At 56.0% G+C, this 25,641-nt stretch overlaps 2 protein-coding genes across 2 annotated transcripts in view; one reads left to right on the top strand and one right to left on the bottom strand.

Moving 5' to 3' along the window:
- Nucleotides 1-9,283, top strand: part of SEC14L5 (SEC14 like lipid binding 5) — a 36,388-nt gene extending 27,105 nt beyond the window's left edge. The window contains exons 9-15 of the mRNA XM_055561930.1: nt 23-93; nt 1,653-1,824; nt 3,187-3,321; nt 4,336-4,470; nt 5,104-5,331; nt 6,524-6,702; nt 9,138-9,283. Of these exons, the coding sequence (XP_055417905.1) occupies nt 23-93; nt 1,653-1,824; nt 3,187-3,321; nt 4,336-4,470; nt 5,104-5,331; nt 6,524-6,702; nt 9,138-9,243 (1,026 nt within the window). The 3' untranslated portion in view covers nt 9,244-9,283. The remainder of the gene's footprint in view (nt 1-22; nt 94-1,652; nt 1,825-3,186; nt 3,322-4,335; nt 4,471-5,103; nt 5,332-6,523; nt 6,703-9,137) is intronic.
- Nucleotides 9,284-16,804: 7,521 nt separating this feature from the next.
- NAGPA (N-acetylglucosamine-1-phosphodiester alpha-N-acetylglucosaminidase) lies at nt 16,805-25,629 on the bottom strand. The gene is made up of 11 exons (XM_055561941.1): nt 25,398-25,629; nt 24,835-25,290; nt 23,755-23,894; nt 22,697-22,805; nt 21,507-21,635; nt 20,818-21,023; nt 20,666-20,713; nt 19,462-19,590; nt 19,172-19,303; nt 19,017-19,080; nt 16,805-17,602 (listed from the first exon to the last, which is right to left on the bottom strand). Exons 1-11 carry the CDS (start codon nt 25,481-25,483, stop codon nt 17,392-17,394), a joined length of 1,710 nt encoding a protein of 569 aa, XP_055417916.1. The 5' UTR covers nt 25,484-25,629; the 3' UTR covers nt 16,805-17,391.
- Between the last annotated feature and the right edge of the window lie 12 nt (nt 25,630-25,641).

Genomic DNA, 25,641 nt, shown 5'->3' on the forward strand with positions numbered 1-25,641 from the left:
CAGCCCCTTTTCTGCCTTCTAGATTCTTTCCGTCAATGAGGAAGGACAGAAGCGGTGTGAAGGGAACACGAAACAGTTTGGCCGTCCCATCAGGCAAGAACCCGGGCTGGGGGGGCGGGGGCACTCCCCCCTAAACAGTAAAAACAGCCAAGGTTCACTGGGCATGGATGCCAGGCCGGGCAGCCTGCTAGACACTTCACAGAGATACCCTCCTCTAATTCTTACAGTGTCCCTAATGAGGCAAGTTGTCCTTGTTCTTTACGGAGGGGGAAACCAAGGCTGAGAGTGGGGACGTCACCCAAGGCTGCTGAGTGGGGGAGGGGCGGAGCTGGGGTTGGAACTTGGTCCCGGCTGGCTCTGGCTCATGGGTTTTCTGCCTGTGCCACGCAGCCTCCTGAACTTGGCTTTTTGAGGTGGGCTCTCCCGCCCCCAAGATCCACCCTGGCCGTCTCCCAGGCACGTGAACTTCGCAGGTGTCAGGGCTCATCCAGTGATCCACTGCCCCCTCTGACTGCCCCAAACTCTCCTATTCCTGAGTGGAGTTTCCCACACCAGTCCTCACAGGGGTGTTACCCCCAAAGACACTTAACCTTTCTGAGCTGGGGCTTCCTCTTCTGTAAACACTTCCTAGGGTTTCCTTGCATGCATGCCAAATCGCCTCTGTCAAGTCCAACTCTTCGTGACTCCATGGACTGTAGCCCACCAGGCTCCTCTGTCAATGGAATTTTCCAGGCAAGAATACTGGAGTGGGTTGCCATGCCCTCCTCCAGGGGATCTTCCCAACCCAGGGATCGAACCCATGTCTGTTGCGTCTCCTGCATTGGTACTTTACTACTCGTGCCACCTGGGAGGCCCTAGGGTTTCCTTATGGCTTATCAAAAAGAATGACTTAAGAGGGGATACATACCAGGGATTCGCTCATAGCTACTCAGTAAAGAATCTGCCTGCAATGTGGGAGACCCAGGATTGATTCCTGGGTGGGAAAGATCCCCTGGAAAAGGGAACGGCAACCCACTCCAGTATTCTTGCCTGGAGAATCCCATGGACAGAGGAGCCTGGCGGGCTACGGTCCATAGGGCACAAGAGTTGGACACGACTGAGCGACTAAACCAGCACCAGCACCAGAGGTGATGCAGCTGCCCTGGTGGCTCAGACGGTGAAGAATCTGCCTGGAATGCGGGAGACCTGGGTTTGATCCCTGGGTTGGGAAGATCCCCTGGAGGAGGGCATGGCAACCCACTCCAGTCTGGAGAATTCCATGGACAGAGGAGCCTGGTGGGTGACAGTCCATGGGGTCGCAAAGAGTCGGACAGGACTAAAGCGACTTAGCACGCAGGCACCTCTTTTCAACAGTTATTAGTAACACATTGCTGACGTCCTGATGAGGACTCTGCCCCCATCACTCAGCCCTCAGGCACTTGAATCTGGGCACTCCGGCCTTGGTGTGTGTGCTGAGAACCCCCGTGCCATGTGGCCTCCCCATGGGGGGAGGGTACACGAGAGTGTTCTGTGGTCCCTGCCCCAGCGGCTGCCTCACTGAGACTCTCCGTCAGTCCCTGTCCCTGGGGCCCTAGGTCCTCGCGGATGGTGCTGGGCTCTGAGGGGTGGGGGTGGCAGAACGAGGTGCAGTGAGGTGGGCATCTCTGCCGCAGCTCCTGGACCTGCCTGGTGGACCTGGAGGGTCTCAGCCTGAGGCACCTGTGGCGGCCGGGGGTGAAGGCCCTGCTGCGCATGATCGAGGTGGTGGAAGGCAATTACCCCGAGACCCTGGGCCGGCTGCTCATCGTGCGAGCCCCCCGCGTCTTCCCCGTGCTCTGGACACTGGTGAGAAAGAGCAAGGAGCCTGAGATGGGAGAGGGTCCCTCTGGGATCTGCCTGTCCGATGAGCCTGCGTCAGTTCTTCTCAGTAACAGCTTGACTGAGGTTTAATTCATTTCCCATAAAGTTCACCGCTTCTGGGACTGACCTGGTTGCCTAGTGGTTAGGGTCCTGGGCTTTCATCGCCATGGCCCAGGTTCAATCCCTGGTCAGGGAACTAAGATTCCACAAACCCCTGGTCAGAAGCAGGGCTCACCCAGCTGGCTCTGGTGGGGGATGTGACCCACTCTCAGGAGGGTAGGCAGGATGGAGCGGCCCCAGGGGCTGGCCACTGCTGCAGGCCCTGACCACCCCAGGGCTGGACAGACAAGAGGAAGGGATGTCCTTGTTACGAGAGCCCTATGAGGGCTGGCACAGGTGAGGGGGTGCTTCCAAGGACACTGGAGCAGGGAGGGAGTGGGGAAAGCAGTACCCACCTCCCAGTGCCTACACCACGCCCTCACTGGCCACAGCAGATGACAGCCAGCTTGCTGAGGCCCACAGGGACCACCTCCTGGGGTGGGGTCTGAAGAAGTGTGACCCACCCAAGTGGGATTTCTAGCTCCCCATTAATCTGCCTGCAGCATTGGCCTGTGCTCTGCTCTGCCAAGTGCCTGGTTACCCACCTCCCTCCTTCCCTCCCTCCCTTCCCCAACTGTTCACTGAGTCAGACACCACCCCAGCACTGGGATGGCGTGAAAAACCAGACTGACATGCAGCTTAGAGTTCAGTATTGAAATACTTTCCATCCGAGATAAACAAACACATTATCCACACAATGGAATGTTATTCTGCCATGAAAAGGGAATTCTGGTTCACACTACAACGTGGATGAGCCTTGAAAACGTGAGGCTCAGTGAAAGAAGCCAACCACAGAAGGCCACACATTGTGGCATTCCCTTTCCGTGAAATGTTCAGAACAGGCAAATCATAGAGATGGGAAGCATATTGGTGGTTTCCAGGGGCTGGAGGGGAAGGAGAGGTTAGTGACTGCTGGTGGATCTGGGGTTTCCTTTTCAGGGGATGAAAATGTCTTGGAATTAGAGGTGATGGCTGCACAGCATAGTGGATGAACTGAATACCAGAGGATTGTTCACTTTAAAATGGTTAATTCTGGGGTTTCCCTGATAGTCCAGTGGTTAGGACTTGGAGCCTCCACTGTAGCGGGTACAGGCTGGATCCCTGGTCGGGGAACTAGGATCCTGCAAGCCTTGCAGGGCAGCCAAAAAATAATAATAATAAAATAAAATAGTTAACTCTGTGTTCCGTAAATTACACCTCAATTAAAAAAAAAATTCTTTGCATCTTGCCTTATCTCCCCCGTTTCAGATCAGCCCCTTCATCAACGAGAACACCCGACAGAAGTTCCTCATCTACAGTGGCAGCAATTACCAGGGCCCCGGAGGCCTTGTCGATTATCTGGACAAAGATGTGATTCCTGACTTCCTTGGGGGAGAGTGCCTGGTGAGGCCCCAGCAGACCATCTGCACCCATGGCGGGGATGGTCTGTGGCCTCAGGGAGACACGGCCGCAGGCGGCAGGAGGCTGGGGGAGGGCAGACCCCTTGTGCGTGCTCTGAGCTGGGGAGGACCCTGCTGGCTCTTTGGAGGCAGAGCTGGTCTTAGAAGCTGCCCCTACGAGAGGTGACTCCTCTCTGAAGGAGGGACCTTATGCTGGTGCTTTCAAGAGCAAAGCTGAAGTTTCCCGGAAGCTCAGAGACCAGGCCAGTCAAGGGCTTACCCTTCTGAATCCCCATCCAGTAGGTTGCCAGGCAGAAGTTAGCATTTAGCTGCTGACTTTGCAGCCTCTACTGCAAGGGGAGGAGACTCAAATGTCCCAGCGGCCTGGACCCAGGAGCTAGTGTACCCAAAGGGATTTATTTATTCCTAACTTGCTACACGGCAAGGGATGATCAGGCAACAGGTTCCAGGGGAGGTGCCCCCAGACCCCTTTTATCATTTCCCCCTGGGGGTGAGGCAGGGGGTGACCCTTATCTCATCTGATGCAGGAGGGCAGGTCCTTTCCCTTCTCCAGCAGAAATCTCAAACAGGACTTCCCTTGTGGTCCACTGGTTAATAATCTGCCTGCTAACGCAGGGGACATGGGTTTGATCCCTGATCTGGGAAGATTCCACATGCCTCGGAGCAACTAAGCTTGAGCTCTGCAACAAGAGAAGCCACTGCAGCAAAGAGTAGCCCCTACTCGATGCAACTAGAGAAAACCCACACACAGCAATGAAGACCCAGTGCAGCCAAAAATAAATAAAATCTCAAAGAGCAATCCTGCATGATTTCAGGGTTAAAACAAAAAAGAGAGAGAGACATTTCCTAGAAATTTTGCCAAGCTTGCCAGGTCTCTCCGATCGTCAGGCTCTGTATGCATGTTGTAAGTGTGGTTTCAGGGGTCACAGAGCACCTTCCTCTGGGTCAGCCAGGCCTGGCTGGGCCCTGACTGTCACCCGGTGTCTTTGTCCCCTAGTGTAATGTCCCTGAAGGAGGACTGGTCCCCAAGTCCCTGTATCTGACGGAAGAGGATCAGGAGAACGAAGACCAGCTGTGGCAGTGGAGGGAGACATACCACTCGGCCAGCGTGCTCCGCGGGGCCCCCCACGAGGTGCTGGGGTCCCGGGCTGGGAGGGCCTGCTGGGTTGGGTGTCATCTTAGGTCAGGGACCTTGAAGCAGAGACTGAGATGTGGGTTCTTGTGCCCATGACTTGTAGAGGATCAGCCTCAGGAGAAACCCTTAAGGAGTGCGGTGTGTGCGCTAAGTCGTTTCAGTCGTGTCCGACTCTTTGCCACCCTATGGACAGTTGCCTGCCAGGTTCCTCTGTCCATGGGATTCTCCAGGCAAGAATACTGGAGTGGGTTGCCATTTCTTCCTCCAGAGAATCTTCCTGAACTCACATCCCTTATGTCTCCTGCATTGGCAGGTGGGTTCTTTACCACTAGGGACAAAAGCTAAACCACGAGCTGGCTGCAGCCATGGTCTAGCCCAGTCTGATCCGAGGGGAGAGTGGTGCAGGGGGCTGGCCTCACATCAGCTTGTCATTGGCTGTGGTCACCCTGGTGCAGGGAATCATCCCAGATGATTCACACAGAGGTGGATCTATTTGTCCAGAGCAATTCTTGGACTTGGGGTGGGGAATAGAGACCAGGGTGGGCACCCACACACCTGCAGTTGACTTCTGCATCCCAGCCCTCTCCAGATCAGACATTCAGACCTCACCTGTCACCTGTCCTCTTGCAGGTCACCGTGGAGATTCTGGAGAGGGAGTCAGTCATCACCTGGGACTTCGACATCCTCCGTGGGGACGTGGTGTTCAGTCTGTACCATGCCAAGCAGGCGTCCACGCCAGGCCCCCAGGAGACTGAGGCCAGGGTCGGCGGGCAGCTGACGGACAGAGGCTGGGCCCTGGGTGCAGACTTCAGCTGCGTGGAGGCCCCGCTCATCTGCCGGGAAGGGGAGAGCATCCAGGTCATCTCTTGGGTCATTTATTCATTCATCACGATCATGCAGGATTGAGTGTCCACTGCGTGCCAGGGTTCCGGGGGAACGGAAGTGCACAGATTGGACCCGTCCCCAGCCTCAGAGACCCTGCGGGACAGTGGGGGAGAAAGACAGATGTGGGCAGGTCCGAGACCTGGCACCCCAGGGCCCCAGCTTCAGCATCCTCCCGAGACTCTTGTCAGAGATGCAGGTTGCTGGCCCCATGCTGCATGGCGGGCTCAGAAGCCCTGGGCATGGGGCCTGGTGTCTGCCTCCTTCATGTCTGCCTGGTTTCCTGATGCACAGTCACGTTTCAGCACCCACGCAGCAGGGAGACTGTAGGTCTGGAAACAGCACTCAGGGATGTGCCACCAGAACTTGGGCCACCCTGCTGACCACCCTCCCCCCATACTCCATGGTGCCTGCAGGTCAAACATCACTGGCCCCAAACACACACACACACACACACACGTGCGCACTGGTGAGCAGTGGAGATCTTGCTGGAGGTGACATAGGTGAATTGGGCAGATGACTGTCACATCACACACCAGCATCTTCTGCCCGGGGCTCCCACTGAACATCAGCCCTTTTACAAAGTTGCTCTTCTTATAAAGACTGACACCCTCCTATCTGGCTGTCCCTCCGCCCTCGGCAAACTCTAAACACCTTTAAGCTCCCTCTGTGTGTGTGTAGGCTCAGTTGCTAAGTCATGTCTGACTCTTTGCGACCCCATGGACTGCAGCCTGCCAGGCTTCTCTGTTCATGGGATTCTCCAGGCAAGGCTAGAATCTCCAGGGGAATCTTCCTGACCTGGGGATCAAACCTGCATTTCCTGCATTGGCAGGCAGGTTCTTTACCATCTGAACCAACTGGGAAGCCCATACACCCCTTTCTCCAGGTTTCCTCAATTTGCAAATCCCACTCAGCAGGACGAAAGGCCAAGAAAATCCAGGTTTTTAGCCAAACTACACCTCTGTATTTCCTGCACCCCCTAGGCCCTGACTTCCCCGCTAGATTAAAAGGGAGGCTCTCAGTTGCCATGGATATGGGGTAACAGCAGAGGGGAAGCAAAGGTGACTTTGGGACACCCCAAAAGGAAGGATTTGCTGGCGGGCTGGTTTAGAAAGGGGCCCCTCTCCCCAGGCGGACCGGGGCCTGAGGCTTGGCTGCTGTGTTTCAGGGCTCCCACGTGACCCGGTGGCCTGGCATCTACCTGCTGCAGTGGCAAATGCACAGCCCCCCTGCCCACATGGCCTGCAGCCTCCCGGGCGTAGAGGATGTCCTGACAGCCCTGCACAGCCCCGGCCCCAGGTGCAAACTCCTCTACTACTACGAGGTGCTGGCGTCCGAGGACTTCAGGTATGGGGCCCCCCGACTCCCCACCCCCACTGCCGGGCCAGGCCTGCATCATGCCTGAGGTCCCTTCCTTCCAGGCTGGGGGCACTTCACTCACCTCCTCTACTTGCCCTTGAGCTTCTCTAGGGGTGGGGCCCTGACATGGGCACTGATAAACTTTCCAGTGGCTCAGCCTGTTATCATGAGCGATCATATCATTCTTCTGCTTCAGCCTCGGCTGCAGAAACTTCCCTTCAAATGAAACCCCAGACAGAGGCCCAACACACCAGACTACTGGGTGGGCGGGATAAGAGGGGCCTGAGCCCTCCTGTTTGTACCTTCCCTCACGCCTAGAATTCCATCACACTGGGTTTGGACTGCTCTAGAACATTCTAGAATTATGCCTCACAGACAACTCTCCCCCAGTGTTGCTGACAGAGAGATAGGGAGGTTAAGACTTCCAAGCACTTCCGGCTTGCTCTATGACCTCAGGCAAGTCACTTTACCTCTCTGAGCCCCAGCTGTTAGACGGGGACCACTGGATCCCCTACGTCATGCAGTTGTCCTGAGGATAAGATGGGTGGGGAAAGTCTGTGCATACAGTAAGCACTCAGTAGTGGTTTCTTCCAGGCCTTGTGTTTTATCTTTAAAAAATATTTAAATTTATTTAATTGGAGAATAGTTACTTTAGAATATTGTGATGGTTTTTGCCATACATCGACATGAACCGGCCACAGCTCGTGTTCTATCTTTTAAAAACAAATGTGATTTTGCATCCTGCCTCATGACATGGCTGTGCCAGTTTCCTTCTAAAAACGATGCTTCAAATTCTTTTCTTGTTGTCCAGTCACTCAGTCATGTCCGACTCTTTACTGTGAAGTAGATTTGAAGCTCCAAGAGGATGTCAGGTCTGGACCTACATCCCAGGTGGAGCTGCAGGGATTCTAGGGGCACGTGTAGCCAGCACAGGATATGCTGGGCTGGGAATTTCCTGGTGGTCCAATGGTTAGGACTCTATGCTTTCACCGCCTAGGGTGTGGGTTTAATCCTTGGTCAGGGAACTAAGATCCCACAAGCCACGAGGCAAAAGAAAAATAAAAGAAAGGTAATGCTGAGTCAGCATCTTTACTCCAAAGGGAGACCCCACAGTGTGTCAAAGGGTGGTGATTCCCTCTTTGGGAGGTGGCCTGTTTTGGCCACTGGGCCTCAGTGTGGGGGAGAGAGACTGAGGCCTAGAGGGACTCAGACCCGTAGACACACGTATCAGGGGCTTGCTGCCTCCGGGACATTAGGCAGAGGCCAAGGGGTGGGCTGGAAGCTGCTTGCCAGCCTGTCTTGTCTGGTCAGTGTGGGGGAACCTGCTGCCCTGACCCTCAATAGCCTTGGGAGAGTCCCAGTTCAAGGCTGCCCTTGGTGGGCAACTGGTGGTCCTAGAGGGACCAGGCAGACAGGGTCTGCCATCCTGAAGCAGGAGACCACGTAGCCACACACGAGCAGTGATGATGCCATGAAGGTCCTCGCCCCAAGGTCATACTCCAGGAGGTGCTGGTGGCCTGAACACAGAGTGCTGTCAGAGCCCAGGACCAGGGAGGGCACAGGGTGGGCGAGAGTGCAGGGGTTTGGGGGAGGCTCTGGGAAGTGACACTGGAGTTGAGATCAAGGCCGTGTGCATGTGATCACATGGCTGTGGGGGAGGGGCTTGTCAAAACGCAGACTCGGATTGCTTAGCTCTTGAGGCATCTCCAACAAGCTCCAGGAGATGCTGCGCTGCTGGTTCCCAGACCACGCTTCGCGTAGCTAGGCCCTAAGCCTGTACTCTCCAACCCGACAGCTACGAGCCAGAGAGGGCAATTTAAACATAGCGATTAGAACTAAATAAAATTAAAAATTCAGTTCCTCGGTCACACTAGCCACATCTCGAGTGCCCAGCAGCCTCACATGGCCTGTGACAGCCGTGCTGGAAGGCGCAGTTATGGGACACATCTGTCACCACAGGAATGTCCCCTGGATGGCGCTGCTCTGTGGTCCGGGTGGCATTTGACTGGATAAAGTAGGTGAGAGAGAAAGGCTTCCAGCAGCAGGCGCAGACACAAGGTCCCGAGACAGGGGAGGCAGGTGTTGGAGGAGCTGAAAGGAGGTGGAGGGGTGAGGCTGGAGATGACGGGGTGCCCTCTGGGCCATGCTGGGCCCCTGGGTCAGCAAAGCCCCAGAGAGGTGGATGGCCGGCAGGGCTCGGCTGGGAAGGAAGGTCCTGCAAGGCGGTGGGCCAGGCTTCACGTCTCATCACAGTCTCACCTGCTTTTCCCTCTGCACTTACCCTCTGCACCCAGGGAGGGTTACCAGCCTTGTGGGAAGAGCCCTGGGGCTTCACTGGCATCATCCCCAGCTTTCCCGCAGCTCCCAGCGGCCCCAGGGCCATATCACCACCAGAAGGCAATGTGTGTGTCCTTCCTCCCCAGGGGCTCCATGTCCAGCCTGGAATCCTGCGCCAGCCGCTTCTCCCAGCTCAGCGCCGCCACTTCCTCCTCGGCGCCGTCCCACAGCAGCTCCCTGGTCTCCAGGTAGTCGGGATCGAGCCCCGTGGGGCAGCCTGCTCGCCTCCCACGTCCCCACGTGTCCACGAGGCTGTGTGGGCTGCAGCCCTGGGTCTGGACGCTGCCAAATTTGGGCTATCTGGAGGCCCCCATTGGCTCTTGGGGTGTCGAAGACAGAATCATCTATGATCAGGCTTCGAGTACAAAAAGCCAAGGGGTGGGCAGACCCCATTCAGGTCTGAGGGCTCAGGGAGGTCGTCGGGCTCAGTGCCCCCCAGCTTCCCTGGGGTGGCCTCCTCCTCGGGCGACCCCGGCACTGTTACTTTCCCTCTTTCCCTTTCCTGCAGCTCAGCTGCAGAAGAGAATCTGTCTCCTGACCAAGTTCCATCCAGCCTCCCAGAATTGAGTCTTATCAGCCTGCTTGAGTCCCAGGCTAGTCCCTGAACCAATCACGGTTGCCAGGGGGCAACAGAGAACACTGATTGGCCTGCAGGGTCTGTGTTCAGTCTGGACCAATCACTGTATGGGGAGGAGGTACAATGATGGGCCCGCCCAGACCACATGCTTGTTCCCACCACCTGGTCTGAAAAGCACAAGGTGGGTTCTTCCAAGACTCTTAGGGTTCCCCACCCTAAGAAGTAGAAATGACGGGTGTACACCCTAGCATCTAAGCCTACAACGATGCCCTGGGTCCCAGGATATGCTGGTGAGCAGTTATATAAGTTACAGGCTCCACTTTTTGTGGGGAGCCACCCACCATGGACGTGAAATGCATTTTCACAGCATGTGGCTGGAAGGTCTAATCCTGACCACCCCTGACTTGAAGACAGTGGAAGGCCCAGTGTTTTTGCTGAATTCCAGGCAATGATGAAGCAGTTCTGGCTATCTTTATATTCTCTGAAGGTCCCTTTGTCTCCTGGGAATCTCCTGTTTAATTATGCCTTTTTGGGTTGTAAGTTACCTCCCAGCAGCTTAAACAAAAAAGGGTTACCATTCATGGGCACTTGTAACTGACCAGTCTAAAAGGACTTGCTTCAGCTAAGGCTGGATCCAGGCTCTCAACACGGCATCAGGACTCCCCTGTGGGGTAGGGTCTATGACTTTGTCGCAGTTGCACTGGGGGCACATCTGATCCTTAGTACCAGCTGCAATATTGAAAGACTCTCCTTAAGTTCCTGCATGGGAGGGGCATGGGTATGAGGACATTTTTCCTTTCATTCCCCGGGTCTGCAAACAGGTAACAGGTCAGAGGTCATCACTGGCATCCCACAGTCTGATCTGACCTGCCTTTAGTGTTTTTGGTTTTTGCCTTAACAGGAGCAATAAGGAGCCTTATGCCTCTCTTTTTGAGAGCCTGCTCTCCTCATCTCCCTCAGGAAAGCCCCAGCTCAAACAGGCTTAAGCAACAAAGGGAATTCCCTGTCTGCAGTAACTGGGATGCCCAGGCTGGGCCTTGCTTCAGGTATGGCTGCATCCAGGAGCCCTCAGTGTCCTTAGGCGCTTGTGCCCATCCTCAACCTCACCTAGGCCTCTTGGCTCTGTGTCAGTTTGCGTGCTGACCTTGTCCTCTCCTCACCTGGAGGGAAAGGTGACTGCTGGCGGCCCCTAGCCTACAACCACAGGGCTCTCAGTTTCTAAGGCAGAAAGAGACTCTCCATCTCAAATCCCAGGGAAGGCTCTGACTGGCCCTGGGGAAGTCATGTGCTCACTCCTGTGGGCCTATTAGCTAAGCAGCTGGGAGCCCTGTGATTGACATTTCTTCCAGAAGCAACAGAGGGGTTGGGGAGGGCCAGTCACCCAATGGACAAAGAGAGGTGGGCCACAGGAGCAGCAGATGACCACACTGGCACCTGCTACGGTTTCCCTCCTGTGCTGGAGGTCGCTGGGGCCCACGCTGGAGCATCAGCAACCAACAGCTACTCTTCTTAACCCTTGAGAGGCTTGGGATTAAAAATCCAAGGAAGGAGATGCTGAGCTCCTGGCATCTCAATTTCCACAAACCTCAGGGCTGGAAGCCCCCCTGGGTATGGCTTCTTTCTCCATCTTGTTCATTAGCTTATTGTGGCCAGGACACAAATGACCCTTTAGCAATAGGACCTGCCCAGGCACTGAGTTTAGGAGCCCAAGTCTTAAAACTTCAACAAGGTAGGGTTCGAGTCCCAGCCATCCTTTCACACGAGCTGTGTGACCTTCAGCAGGTGACTTAACCTCTCTGTGCCTCAACATCCTCATCTGTAAAATGGGGATAGAATAGTGCCTACCTCATTCTCTGGGTTGCAGTGGGACAAATGCGAGCGGATGTGAAGTCCTGGGCCTGGCGCCCAGCACACGGAAAGCTCTTAATAAAAGTAGGTGGTTACTCTGATAGTTTAATGCTTCTCATCCAAAGACCCCAGACTCCATCCTGTGAGGACGCCCATCACTGTCATACTCACCATGCATCTGGGGAGAAGCATGGATGCTGTTTCCTTCTGACTTTCCCTTTGCAGAAACTGCATTCTCTGGGCACGTCCACTCATCTAGAAGGGCCTCATTCCGAGTGGTGTTTCCCTCAACTGGCTATACAATGGTCTCCCCACAGGTTGAAATAAGGGGAATTTGAGACTCCCCCACACCCCACCCAAGCCTGTGTCTGGAATTTCTCCCCCTGTAAAATGAACTGATCACACAGTCTGTTTCAGCCAGGAAAACACGGCATTTCTTGTTCAGCTGATCGTTTGCTCCGACTGGAAGCATTAAATGCACCTGATTGTTTGCTCTGACCAGAAGCATTAAACGTTTTAGATTTGGATACCCCTCTGTTGTCTGTTGCCTAGGAGGTTTCCCTGGGTTTGTTCAAGAATAACTCAGCTGTTGTTTAAAAGACTCAAGAGCATGTTTAACAGGGACCACACCACTCTCAAGGGGCTGCAGATTGGTTTTTGGAGAAATTATGGGGAACACAAAAAAATCCCATGTTTAATATAGACGCACAGACACACTGAATCAGTTTCCTAGTGCTGCCAAGCCAAAATTACCACAAACTTGGTAGCTTAAAACAACAGGAATGGATTCTCTCTCAGTCTGGAGGCCAGAAGTCTGAGATAAATGTGTTGGCTCCCTCCCATGGCTGTAGAGAAGGAGAAGGATCCTTTCAGCTTCTGGGGGTGCCTGGTGTTCCTTGGCTTGTGGCCACATCACTCCTGTCTCTGCTTCTGCAATTTTTTAAAACAATATTTATTTAGTTTTTTGGCTGCTCCAGGTCTTAGTTTTGGTGTGGGATCTTTAGTTGCAGTGTGCGAACTCAGTTACAGCACGTGGGATCTAGATCCCTGACCAGGGACCAAACCCAGGTCCCCCTACGCTGGAAGCACAGAGTCTCAGCCACTGGACCACCAGGGAAGTCCCTTTGCCTCTGTCTTTACGCAGCTTCTCCTCTGTGTGTCTCTTTGATGAGGACCCCAGTCATTGGATTTAGGCCTCAGTCTAGATCCAGAATGATTTCCTCTTAAGATCCTGAAGCAAGCACACGGGCACGACCGACCAAGGACCCTGCTGCTGCTGCTAAGTCGCTTCAGTCGTGTCCGACTCTGTGCAACCCCATAGACGGCAGCCCACCAGGCTCCCCCATCCCTGGGATTCTCCAGGCAAGAACACTGGAGTGGGTTGCCATTTCCTTCTCCAATGCGTGAAAATTAAGTCGCTCAGTCGTGTCTGACTCTTAGTGACCCCATGGACTGCAGCCTACCAGGCTCCTCCGTCCATGGGATTTTCCAGGCAAGAGTACTGGAGTGGGGTGCCATTGCCTTCTCCGACCAAGGACCCTACTTCCACATAAAGTCATACTCTGAGGTCCTGAGTGGACACGAATTCTTGGGTGACACTCTTCAACCCACTGCATATACATACGGTGCAAGAACAGACATGTACAGTTTATCAGAGTATTAAATCCAGGCCTCAGGGCCCCATTTGACCCCGAGTTGTGGGGGTGGGCTGCGGGAGGCTCTTGGCCAGGTGTCCAGGTGAAGGAGAGGGCCCTGCTATCTACTTTCCTGGGCCACTCTCCCCTCTCCCTTGGGTTTTGCCCAAGTCCCAGAGATGCACCAGAGTCCTGATGTCAGGAGTGGGTGGGGCCTGTTTGGGGTGCCGCCCATCCTTCCTGCGAGCTCCCCTGGGACCCAGAGGTGGGTCCTGGTGGCCACCAGGTATCACGGGATTCTGGGAAGGGTCCCTTGTTTTAGGAGGAGGAGGCCAAGGAGGCATGAGGGGTGCAGGGGAGGTGTGCTTCCTGTGGCCCTGACGGACCCCTACCCACTTTGGCTGCGGTTACCAGCCGGGCCCACCGCACTCACCCCTCCTGTTTCTCCATGCTGTCCTGGTGCTGTGGGTGAGGGCTCTCTGAGGAACAGCCAGCCGCCCATGGGCCTGGTGGGTGATCAGAAAGAGCTCCCTGAGGCCTGCGAGCTGGGGTCAGGTCTGAGCCACAGGCCCTGATGATGTCAGTCTCCTCCCAGGAAGGCCCTTGGGGTTTGGGTCCAAAGACAGCAGAGAGCAACACAACCTGCCTCCCTGTGTCCTGAGGGCTGCCTCTGGGACCAATTCTTCCTCCAAGGCCAGGGGACTCCACAGAGGAGGCAGGCTTTATGGTGCAAGGGGTTCCTGTGAGAGTTTGGGCAGAGCCTTGAAGGAGCTGGAAAGAGCTGGAAGGAAAGGCACCGGGTGGCTCTCTAACTTCTCCCCAGGCCATTTCCCTCCCCTCCCTTCAGTGCCCACCAAGACACTGCTGAGAAATGTGGGTCCCTGAAAAGCACCATTTGAAACCCCTAAGAGTTCTGGAGGCAGGACACAGACCCCTCAAGAATCCAATGATAGCAGCTGCATCAGGGCCACAGAACCCACCCAGTGACTCCAGGATCGGAATCTTTTTCTGGGGTCTCTCCAGATGCTCAGATTGTATACGGAGCAGCCCAGCGGCTGAGATACTTGTCACCATGGCAACTGCCCAGCACAGAGCACTCTCCAGGTTCCCAGTCAGACCCCCCAGGACTTCTAGTCCACCTTCCACATTCTGTGTCCAGGGGTCTTCCATCACCCCCACTTCCATCACTTTGGCTTGCAGCACCTACTGTAGGACCCAAGCATCCTGTTCCCTGTAGGGAACATCACAGGCTGTCCACCTGCTGTCTTCAGTGGGGAGACAAAGACACAGAGACCCACAGACACATCCCTGCAGGAACTCAGAGGTTGGGAGATGGCCTTGACATTCCACTTCTTTGAACCAAATTCTCCCTTTCTAAAGTGAAACTAGGGAATTCCCTGGCAGTCCGATGGTTGACTGGGTGCTTTCACCACTGTGGGCCCAGAGTTCGATCCCTGACTGGTGAGCTAAGATCTTGCAAGCTACACAGCATGGTCCAAAACCAAAACAGAACAACAACAATAAAAAAATGAAACGACCCATATTACAGCAACTCGGCTGCAGCGATGGGCTCAGTCAGTTTCCCGCATTCATGTCCCTTTGCAGCTTTTCATCAAGGGGTGAAGCTTCAAGAAGCAGCTTCACTTCTCTGCCTGGATCCCTGTCTCCACCTTGACCCCAAGTCTGAACCTGATCCTGGAGGATGAGGTATCAGAGCTACATCCGCAGCTGTGGTCACTCCAGACCAGGCCCCCACTGGCCCATTATCAGATGGCAGAGACCTGAGTGAGCCCAGCTGGACTCACTGATTCTAGTCCAAGTCAAGAGAATCACCCAGGTGGCCCTAGAAGCATGAAAAACTACTATTTTTTCCTGAGAAGCAGTGACTGTTATTTTAAGCCACCACTTTGGGGCTGGTTTGTTATGCAGCACTAAATGCCACTACAGTTGATGGGGCTTCCCAGGTGGTAAAGAACCCACCTGCCAATGCAGGAGACATGAAACACAAGTTTGATCCCTGGGAAGATCCCCTGGAGGAGGGCATGGCAACCCACTCCGGTATCCTTGCCTGGAGAATCCCGTGGACAGAGGAACATGGGCTACAGACCATATGGTTGCAAAGAGTTGGACACGACTGAAGTGACAGCACATTTGGTGAGGGCCCGCTGCCGGGCTTGTCGACGGCCGCCCTCTAGCATGAGCTCGCGTGGCCTTGTTCTTGTGTGTGTCGCGTTGCAGAGGGTGCTCTCGTCTCTTCTTATAAGGTCACCACCCTCACGACTTCATCTAAACCTCATTTAATGAAACCAGACGCCCCACCTCCTAACACCATTGCACTGCAGGTCAGGGTTTCAACATACAAACTTCGGGGGATGCAAACATTCAATCCACCACGTGCCTGGATCTACTTGAGAACCTGCTGGAAGCAGTAGCACCTCCCTCCAGGTACCCTCCGCATAAAGCTGCCAAGCACACAGTGGGGTGTATTACGAGGCAGGGTGTCGCCAGGCACTTCCTAAAGACCCTTTGAGGCCACAAGTTACAAGCTCTGATCTCACAAGGATGCAGGTCACAGTCAAGGGAAGCCAGCCGCTGGGGCTGCGATGAGCTGGATAGGACATAGATGGGGACCGGCCACTCTTGGCTTGGACAACTTATCTCGTCGCCTCCAAGGGCATCCTCTGATGCTGGGACATCACGCTTTTTAAAAAATATTTACTTACTTGCTTATTTGGCTGCATCTGGTCTTAGTTACAGCACAGGGGAAACGTCATTCCGTCAGGAGGGATTTTCGTCGTGGTGTGTGGGCTCGGTAGTTGTTTCTTGTGGGCTTAGTTGGACCTTGACTTGTGGGGTCTTAGTTCCCTGACTGGGGACTGATCCTGTGTCCCCTGCATTGCAAGGTGGATTCTTAACCACTGCAAGTCCTTCTCTCACTCCTTTCAAAGAGAAACCAGAAATCTGGAGTTGTTATCTCTTGACTTGTAACTGTTGGTAACTAAATTTTACTAAAACACAGTGCAAACTCAGAGTGCTGTCCAGATGCTCACAGCTATCACCTGGGAGGTTGGGGAGACCTGTAGTCTGGAGTCCGCTCCAGGCCAGAGTCTACATGTTTAACAAGCTCTCCAGGTGATTCAGTGAAAGTCGCTAAGTCATGTCTGACTCTTTGCAACTCCTTTGGAACTCTCCAGGCCAGAATAGTGGAGTGGGTAGCTGTTTCCTTCTCCAGGGCATCTTCCCAACCCAGGGATCGAACCCAGGTCTCCCGCACTGCAGGCAGGTTCTTTATCAACTAAGCCACCTGGTGATTCAAGTACACCTGAAAGTGAGAACCCCTGTGCGTGCGTGCTAAGTCGCGTCAGTCGTGTCTGATTCTGCAGCCCTATGGACTGTAGCCCACCAGGCTCCTCCGTCCATGGGATTCTCCAGCAAGAATACTGGAGTGGGTCGCCATGCCCTCCTCCAGGGGATCTTCCTGATCCAGGGACAGAACCCGCATCTCTTATGTCTCCTGCATTGACAGGTGGGTTCTTTACCACTAGCACCACCTGGGAAACCTCTGGATTAAACAACATCAATCAGGGAGCTGGACGTGCCATGGGCACATCCCGACTCTGACTCTGGTTAAACAGTCCCCCACGTGTTAAGGCCTAGGGGCCCCTCAAGTCCACGACTGCTAATTCAGACAAGGTTCTTTTATTATATCAATTTATTTTATCAATTTATTCAAGTGGTAGAAAAACCCTCTCAGCGGCAGGGCAAAATAGAGAGCCTGTAAACATGATTTCATCCCTCCTCCCTTCTAAGGAGCTTCCTGTGACAGGAAACACCATTCCAGTGGGCAAGTTTGACGATGAGGTCTGTTAAAAAAGGGTCCCATGATGTGGCTGTCGTCTCTTCAGCCCACCCCCGTCCGGGGGAACGGCTGGACCCTCCCACTTGGCTGCGGCATGGTCATCATGAGTTCCGTTCACAGCGGCTCCGGCCCCGGGAGGCGGAGGCTCTTTGGCAGCAGCGGCAGGCCCTGGCGGGGGCAGGCCCCGTGAGCAGCAGACACAGGCAGGCGGGGACGGAGGCAGGCACTCCGGGAGCGCTGGATTGCATGTGCCATGGCAGGCGGCCAGGCGCGGGGCTGAGGCACGTTGCTGTTGGAAACCCGGCTTGGCACCCAGGTCTCGACTACCCAGATGGGTCGGTGGCCTTGGGACTTCCTCTTGCAGAAGCCAGAGCTCCTGGAAATGAGCCTCGGGAATAGGACACAACCGGCAGCGGGAGGCTTCAGTCCTTGAAGGGGTTACAGGAGTCACCCAGCTGCTCCTTCTCAGCGGCCGGGTGCTCCCCGTTCACCTCCTGCAGCGGGTGGTAGACATAGGCCCCATCCAGGTGCCGGCTCCGTGCGGCCCTCGACCCCAGGAACAAAGACACATTCGCTGCTGTGCTGATCAGCAGGAGGAACGCCAGGGCCAAGGTGATGGCCAGCCAGGTGGTCCTGCGGGTGGGAGAGAACCCGGAACAGGGGTGCTGGATGCGATTCGGGCTGGGGCAGCGCTGGAGGGGCTCCCCCTCCCACTTTACTCTTCCTCCCAGAACAGGAGCACAGCATCAGGTGCCTCCAGGGACCACACAGAGGGAAGCAAATGGGCCTGCGGGGGTGAGGAGCATACTCCACACACATTCAGAAGCAGCGCGGACAGTTATTATGTGGGACAAACCTTGCCTGATATCAGGCTCCCACCTTGCCTGGTATTTCAAGAGAAGTAGGGAAAAACAAAGATTTTGATGTGCACCTCCCTGAGTTTGAGATGCTGCTAACAAATGTTAACATTGTACAGGGCACAGAACACACAGCTGGAGACCTAATCCACCCCAAAAGGTAGCGGTTTGCATCCTGGGTTCCCAAGGATGTCGGCAACAGAAGCTGGGCTTTCTCCAGAATCCTCAAAGCAGACAGAGCAGCGGGGACCCGCACCCCTTCTTCCCAGGCAGGGAGCTGGTGGGGGGGCGGGGCAGAGGGAAGCGGGGGGCGGTCCTTCAGTGATCCTTCTTCCTTCTTGGGACTCTTGGTCTGAAATCCTCACGCAGCAGCAGATGTAAGCTGACTGCCTGGGGCAGGGCCTGCAGCCTGTCCCTCAGCCCCCCACAGCTCCTCTCCCCTTGCTGTGGGACCCCGTGGTCTCATAGCTGAGACCTGAGCCTGGGGTGCAGGGCTCCTGGGCGACCCCGTCCCTGCCGGTGCGTTTCCCAGCACACCTCCAGGGTTTTCCTCCCAGCCCTCACCCAAGCACCAGGTCAGGATCCCCAGGAAGGACCTGGGATCTGCGCTTTGTGATGAGCTCCCAGGCGCTGCCTCCAGGCCAAGGCCAAGGCCCAGGGGTTTTTCATTCACACCTGGTTTCCACCTCGAGGGGGTGGGCCAGGCACTGCCCTGGGCTATGGGAGGGACAACCACGAAGAGAGGTCCTCCAAGGGGGGCTCCCAGACCCACAGCATCGGTTCTTGAGCCCAGCTCTGTCTTCTAACACACACCCCCTACCTGGACGTCAAGTTAGAGACCTGTGCTAGAAAATAAAGACCCCACTTGAGGGGTGAACATCCCCAGGTGCGACAGAAATGACGTGAATTGCTCAGAGCTTCTGAACCGAAAGCTGAGAAAACAAGCCCACACCCAGCCCCCTCGACTCCACCGTGGGGGTGGCCAGGGTCCTGCTCAGCGTCTCCCCTGACGGCTCAGGTGGCTGCATCAGCTGGGACTCTCCCTGAGCTTATGCCGAAGAACGGTCACCTAGGTGCCTAGCAGCTACCTCCTAGCCCTGCCTGGGCCCTGAGCAGAGGCCATACCTCAAAGGTGGAGAGGTGGGGGGACTTCTTCCCGCCCCCGCCCCAGGTCTCACCGAAGCACCTACCTGGTGAGAAGGGAGAGTTCTTCTGCCCGCACAGTGACCTCAGGAGGTGGGAAACACTCCTTCACTGCAAGAGGTCAGGGAGAGGCTGAAGGCTGGGAGAAGAGGGGTCTGCTTGCTCCTGCTCCCGGGGAGGGGGGCCCTGAGAGGGGCCGTACCTCGGGAGAAGAGGCTGCTCAGGGTGGGTGACCAGTTGACACTGCAGTTGCCGGTCTGGGGGTCGCAAGGACACTGGTGCTCACACTTGCAAGGGCTCTGGCAGCCTGGCCCGTACCAACCGAGCGGACACTCTGCGGGGAGGAGCCAGGAGGACAGCGGTGGGGCCCGGTGGCCAGGCCTCTCTCTGCACTGCCAGGATGCGCCCAGGTGTGGGCAGAGCCGGGCTGACGCAGGAGCACTCCTTGCATGGGGCTCCCTCCTGGCTGACTCAGGGGACATTCCCGCTTACCCTGCACACAGGTGTCTCCAGTGAAGCCAGGGGGACAGGCGCAGGTCCCCTGCACGGGGTCACAGGTGGCTGCATCCGGACACTGACACTTCTGGGCGCAGTCTTCCCCGAAGAAGCCACTGGTGCAAGCTGCGGTGGCGGAAGGGAGGGGTCTCTGCCAAACCTGGCCCTGCCCTCCCATCCCGGCTGGGGCCCAGGGGATTGCTAACGCATCTTCATCACCCCAAGGGGCCCTGTTGCTTCATGTGTTCTCCCAAAAGGCAGTTCCGGAGAACGTGCCATGTGGCAGGCCTGAGTCCACGCCCTCGTGGAGCCTCTGCTCTGTTTGGCAACAGCTTCTGGTCTAGGCAGCCAGCGAGCCAGAAGGCATGCGTCACAGGACGAGTGGAGACACGTGCGCTGGAGGGAGGGGGCCGAGTGCGGCAGCAACGGAGCACTGAGGCGGCAGGCTGGAGGGGCCGCCGAGGGCCTGATCTGGGGCGGGGAGGGGGGTGTGGCCGGAGCACCCAGGGCCTGGCAGGCCATGCTGAGGAGTGCAGACTCTCCACTTAGTGCCAAAGAAGCCGCTAAGGATTTAAGCCACGGGTGACAGCAGTCCTGTAGGACACAGCTGAACTGTGTCCTCCCAGAGACAGCTTCCAATTCCAGAACCTGTGAGTGTGAGTTTATTTGGAAATACTGTCTCTGCACATGCAATTAAGGATCTCAAAATGCGGAGCCTCCTGCATTTCACATGGACCCAAATCCCAGGGGCCTGGGGTCCGTGTAAGATAACGGAGAGGGAGACTGGACCTGGACAAGGGAGGAGGCTGAGCCTGTGAAGTCAGAGGCAGAGACTGGGCTGAGGCAGCCACAAGCCAAGAACGCTGGGGCCACCAGGAGCTGGAAGAGGCAGGAAGGACCCTCCCCCAGACCTTTCAGAGCGAGCGCGGCCCTGCTGAGCCCTTGATTATGGAGTGCTGGCCTCCAGAACTGTGGGAGAATAAAGGACTGTGTCCATCCCGAGTTAGTGGACTCTTGCTGCAGTAGCGGCAGGACACTGACATGGTGATTTACACATGGAGCGAAAGCGTGACACAAGAGCGAAGAGACTAGCGGGCCAGGAGGCGGGGATAAAGGCAGCTGAGGCTTGCAGCTCCCAGGATCACCCCTGCCCGAGAGCCCCAAGGGGTACCAGGGAGGAGGCTGGCCTGGGGGCGCTTACCCTCACTGCAGTTGGACCCTGTCCATCCAGCTTCACAGCGGCAGCCAGCTGCCAAGACAAGACCGAGAAAGCCAGGTGAGGGCCGGGCCGGGCCGGGGCCGTGAGAGTGGGGCACCCGGGCCGGAGCTGCCTCCCGCAGAGCCACCACTCACTCTCCGTGCAGAGCCCGTGCTGGCTACAGTTGGCGGGGCCACAGTCCAGCTCGTCACAGGCAGCACCCCGCCAGAAGTGCCCCGTGCACTGGCAGCGCCCCTCCACACAGGTCCCGTGGCCGCTGCAGTCCGGCGGCTGGCAGCGGGGCTCGTGCACACACACCACAGTGGACACGCGGCGGGGACAGCGCCACATGTTGTCCTGGCTGCAGGGGGACAGGAGTGTGAAGAGAAGCTGAGGTGCTGGCCACGCCTCAGATCACCCACTGGGGGACAGGAGTGTGAAGAGAGGCTGAGGTGCTGGCCACGCCTCAGATCACCCACTGCAGAGCCTGAGGGCTTCCTCGCTTCATCTCTTCTCCAGCCTTTTATAGGTGTTTCCCACCCCAGGGCCTTTGTACATGCTGTTCTGGGCCCAGTCACCTCCGCACCCTCCAGCTCTCAGCTCATGCTTCTCTATCCTCAGGTCTTTCCTGATCATCACCCGCCCCTTCCATTGACCCTGGGCAGTGCCGGTACATTATGTATGCCACTTTGTGTAAGCAGCGGGAAGCTGGCATCTCGGCTTCTCTTGTTTCTCTACTGAACCCCAGAACCTGGCAAATGACAGGCACTCAGTATTTGTTGAATGAGACAGCCGGGGACAGGCCTGGCCTTGGACCTCAGCAAGGGGGCTCTGGTGGGCTTACCAGTGATCAGACGGGTAACTGGCCAAGGTCCCATTGAGCACGAAGGTGGCGGAGCCTCCTCCATCCAGGTTGATGGCGTTGACCACGTCCTGTTTCAGCAGGAACTCCGCCATCTCCCACAGGTTAACGCTGTGGCACAAGATAAGCGCTGCTGACCTTGCGGCATCTGCTTCCGGGTTAGTGCATCTTACTTTCCACAGTGGACAGTATCGCACACCCGCTATGGCAGGCAGATTTCTCAGTGCTCCTCCCGCTCAAAGTGTCCTGTCCAAATCCCTGGAAGCTATGACTGTAACCAGGCATCACCCTCATGATCGTGTTAGGATACACAGCACAACCGTCCACACGTGGGGACCCTGTGCTGGATGATCTGGGGTGGTCCCAACGGAATCACAGGAGCCCTTAAAAGCAAAGAGCTTTCTCAGGCTAAGGCAAAAGACGAAGTGAGGGAGACTGGAAATACGAGGGGGTTAGATGGATTTGACACAGCTCTGGACCCTGAAGATATGCAACAGGAGGGTATACACATGACAAGGAACATGGGCGGCCTCATGAGTGTGGAGGCCCCCAGACAGCAATGATGCAGAGACCTCAGTCCTATGACTCCAAGGACTGCATTCTGCCAACAACCAGAGTGAGCTGCCAAGACAACTTTCCCAGAAGCTCCAGACAAGCCCCCTATCTGGCCAAGAACTGGATGCTGTCTGTGGGACACCCTGAACGAGAGAACCTAGCTGAGCACCGCCACTCTCCACCGACTCTCGACCTACAGAACCCCAAACTAACAAATCAGTGCTGCCTGTGCTAATCTGTTACATGGCAACAGCAGAGCACACTCACTTTACAGAGGGGGAAATGAGCTCAGAGGGGCCAAGTAACTTGTCCACGGCCACAGAGCCAGCACATGGCAGAGCTAGAATGGGAATTGAGGTCTACTCCCGGATTTGTGAGTAGACACTTTGTGATAATTTCCTTTCACCCCAACCAGAGCTCAGGAGAGACGAGGCCCTAAGTCAAGGAGACTGACAGCAAATGTGTGGAAGGTGATGAGTTTGTGGAAGTGGGACAGACCTAGGGACCCTCTGCCGGTGGGAAGACAGGGGATGGGTGAGTGTAAAGATCCCCAGGGATCACCTGAGGGTCAGAAAGGCAGCTGATGGTGGGCTGAAGCTCCTCAGAGCAGGACTCACCCCCGCTGCTCCGTCTGCCCATCCACGTGCAAGAGCACCAGCTGCCCCTTCCGGTCGTGGCCCACGGCTGTCCTGGCTGAGATCACGTTCACAAATCTGCTGAAGGAACCTGAAGGAGAGGCAGCCTGGCTGATCGCCTGGCCCTTCGGGAGGCCTTCTGGGCTCTGCCTGCCACTTCCTGCCAGTCTGACACCACTCTGCACCTCTAGGTCTGTGCACCCAGCTATCTGCCTGCCCCTGAACCCTGCCCCAGTCCATCTCCACAGAGCAGGCAAAGGGCTGTTCTTCAGTGTAAATCAAGCAAGATTAACCTCCAGGTGAAAACACTCCAATGGCCTCCACTGTCCCAAGTCTAAACTCCAAATGCCTTACGGGTGCCTGGCGTGACTTCCCTGCACTGCTTACTCTACCCCATCTCCTGGCGGTCTCCCCACAATTCCACGCAGACACCTTCTGTTCCTTCTGGCTGGACTGGGCTTCTCCCCAGCTCTTCCCATGGCTTGCTCCTTCTGAGCTACATCACCTCCTCCATGAGGTCTTCCCTGACCGTACAATCTAAAACAGCCCGTTTAAACACCTAGGCCACGGCAGACCTTCCCTGCCCCAGTATTTCACATCTCAGTGGTTCTCAAAATCCAATGTCAATCAGAATCACCCAGGGAGCTCCTCAGAACACACACTCTTGGGCCTCACCCCAGGGATTCTGATTCTGTAGCTTCAACGCAGAGGGGGAGGGACTGAAGTTCTGTGTTTATACCAAGATCCTGGGTGACGCTGAAGCTGCTGGTCCACAGACATTTTAGGAACACTCCTCTACTGCCTGGTTCATAGCTCCGTGTCTCGAACTTCTGTCTTAGCACTAACCACTTCTTTTTAGTATACTATATATCTATTTCCTTTCTTATACATTTCACGAAGCAGGGATCCCCCACTGATTCCCAATACCTAGAATGGTACTTGTGGAAAGACTTCCCCTACCACCCTGGTTTTCAAAAGACTTATTGCCAACACCCCTACTCATCACCCACATCTTATGGTACTCAGTGTCCCCTTCCCACCTGTCTCCTGGGTCTCCTCACACTCAGCCGCCTGACTCTCATTGATGTAGATGCTGCCATTGCGAATCAGCCACACGACCCCACTCAGCAGCTGCACAAACGGATTCTCAGTGTCCAGCACCTCCTCTTCAGACAGGTATCTGGCCACAGAGAAGCAGTGAGATTCAGTCAACAGCAGCGGCAAACTGTGCGTTTGCTCCCCATCCCCACCCCCTGCCTGGCTACTGGATTCCTTCCTCCTGATGCCCAGGAACCTGCCTGGTCCTAGAAGCAAACAGTCCACATATCCCAGTCTACACTTCACTTAACAGAAACAACCAACCCCAATAGATCTCAAGTCCACCTATAGCCCTCAATCTCTCAGGCTGTCACCCCAGCAAAATTACCATCTGATGCCTGCAACAGCCTCTTAACTGGTCTCCTTGCTTCCACTATGGCTCAACCTGTTTAGTGTCCAGCAGGGTCAGAGCAAGCTCTTAAGTGACCAAAATCAGTTCTGTCCTCCTCTGATACTTTCCTCCTTCCTTCCGTCCCTCACACACCAAGCCCCTCTGCACCTCTGAGCCTTTGCACCTGCTGTCCCTTCTGACAGCAATGCTCTTCCTCCAGTTTTGACCCTGGTTGACCTGTGACTAAATTTCACATTAATTTTCTCATGTGTTTAAGGTCACCTTCTCACACCAGTCTTTCCTGATTACCTTCCCTAAACTCAACTCTATTTACAGTCAGTTCATTCTGTTCATTGCTTCACTGCTTGTATACAATTTAAATTAACTTAATTGTTTCTCTGGATTTTGTTTAATTTTTCACTAGTAATGGGGGCTATGTGTGTCCTTTTTTGAAGGCAAAAACTGTTTGCTTGTTCACAGCCATACCCCCGGTGCACACAGACCGACACAAAGCAAGCAGCATACCAAACTGGAAGACGAATAAACTACATGGAAGGTACTACCTTCCCCTTCCTGGAGATGCGGAAACGGAGGCTCAGCGTGGTTAGGCGACTTGAACACAGCGGCACGGCTACATCTCGATTCTCAGGCCCTCTGCCCTAAACAGTTACCGGACACCCTGCCTCCTCACCCGGTGACCAGAGTCCCGTCGCGGCGGATCCCGAACTGCGCGTTCTGCAGCCCCCCGGCGCTGCTCACCCGCCGCCCGCCGCTCACCACGTTGCCCAGGCACTCGCCCGTCTCCATGCGGAAGAAGCCGCCGTTCTGGGCAACGGTGCAGCCGGACGGCCGCGCCGTCTCCTCCACAGTGGCGCGGCGCTTCGACGCGCAGCCGCCGGGTCCGCCGGGTTCCAGGACCGAGAAGGTGCGCAGGGGCTCGGGCGCTTGCGTTAGGTGACCGGGCACCGCGCGGTCTGCGAAGTACGAGACGAAGGTGCGCACGGAGGGGCGGTGGGCGCCGGCGGTCTGGGCGGCCGGCGGCCAGCTCTCATGCTCCAGGCGGCCGGCGTGCACTCTTGTGCAGTCCCGGGCGAGGCGCGCGCGCGCGCGGGAGTAGGGCAAGAGCACGTCGTCGTCGCGGGAGGCCCTGCGGGGATTGGGGGAGGGGCAGACAAGAGTTCGGAGTGCTGTGCCCCGGGCTGCGGGACCACCCCCGCCAACAACCGGATTTGCCCCCGCGAGAGCTGTACTCACCCCGAGCCGAGGTCGCCGGATGCCTCCAGTAGGAAGCCGCGCAGCGCAATGAAGAAGAGAAGGAAGCGACCCATGGAGGACGCCATTTTGGACTCGGACCTCCGGTCACGTGAGCCTACCCCACGTGACCCAGGACCACGCTCGGGTGGCAGCTCTTAGCTCTGAAGCATTTGTACTTCTTCGGATATCGCGAGATATCGTCCTGATAACTTGCTGTGTTAATTTTTTTAGAGGGGGCGGGGTT

This window comes from Bubalus kerabau, chromosome 23 (assembly GCF_029407905.1).
Source record: "Bubalus kerabau isolate K-KA32 ecotype Philippines breed swamp buffalo chromosome 23, PCC_UOA_SB_1v2, whole genome shotgun sequence".
Classification (NCBI taxonomy): domain Eukaryota; kingdom Metazoa; phylum Chordata; class Mammalia; order Artiodactyla; family Bovidae; genus Bubalus; species Bubalus kerabau.

Excerpts from the sequence above, each read along its gene's own strand:
- NAGPA (XM_055561941.1), bottom strand. The coding sequence starts at position 25,483 with ATGGCGTCCTCCATGGGTCGCTTCCTTCTCTTCTTCATTGCGCTGCGC. Across the intron at positions 25,291-25,397 it reads TCCGGCGACCTCGGCTCGGG|GGCCTCCCGCGACGACGACG; the intron begins GTGAGTACAGCT and ends CAATCCCCGCAG. Across the intron at positions 22,806-23,754 it reads TGAGGAGACCCAGGAGACAG|GTTCCTTCAGCAGATTTGTG; the intron begins GTGGGAAGGGGA and ends CCTCTCCTTCAG.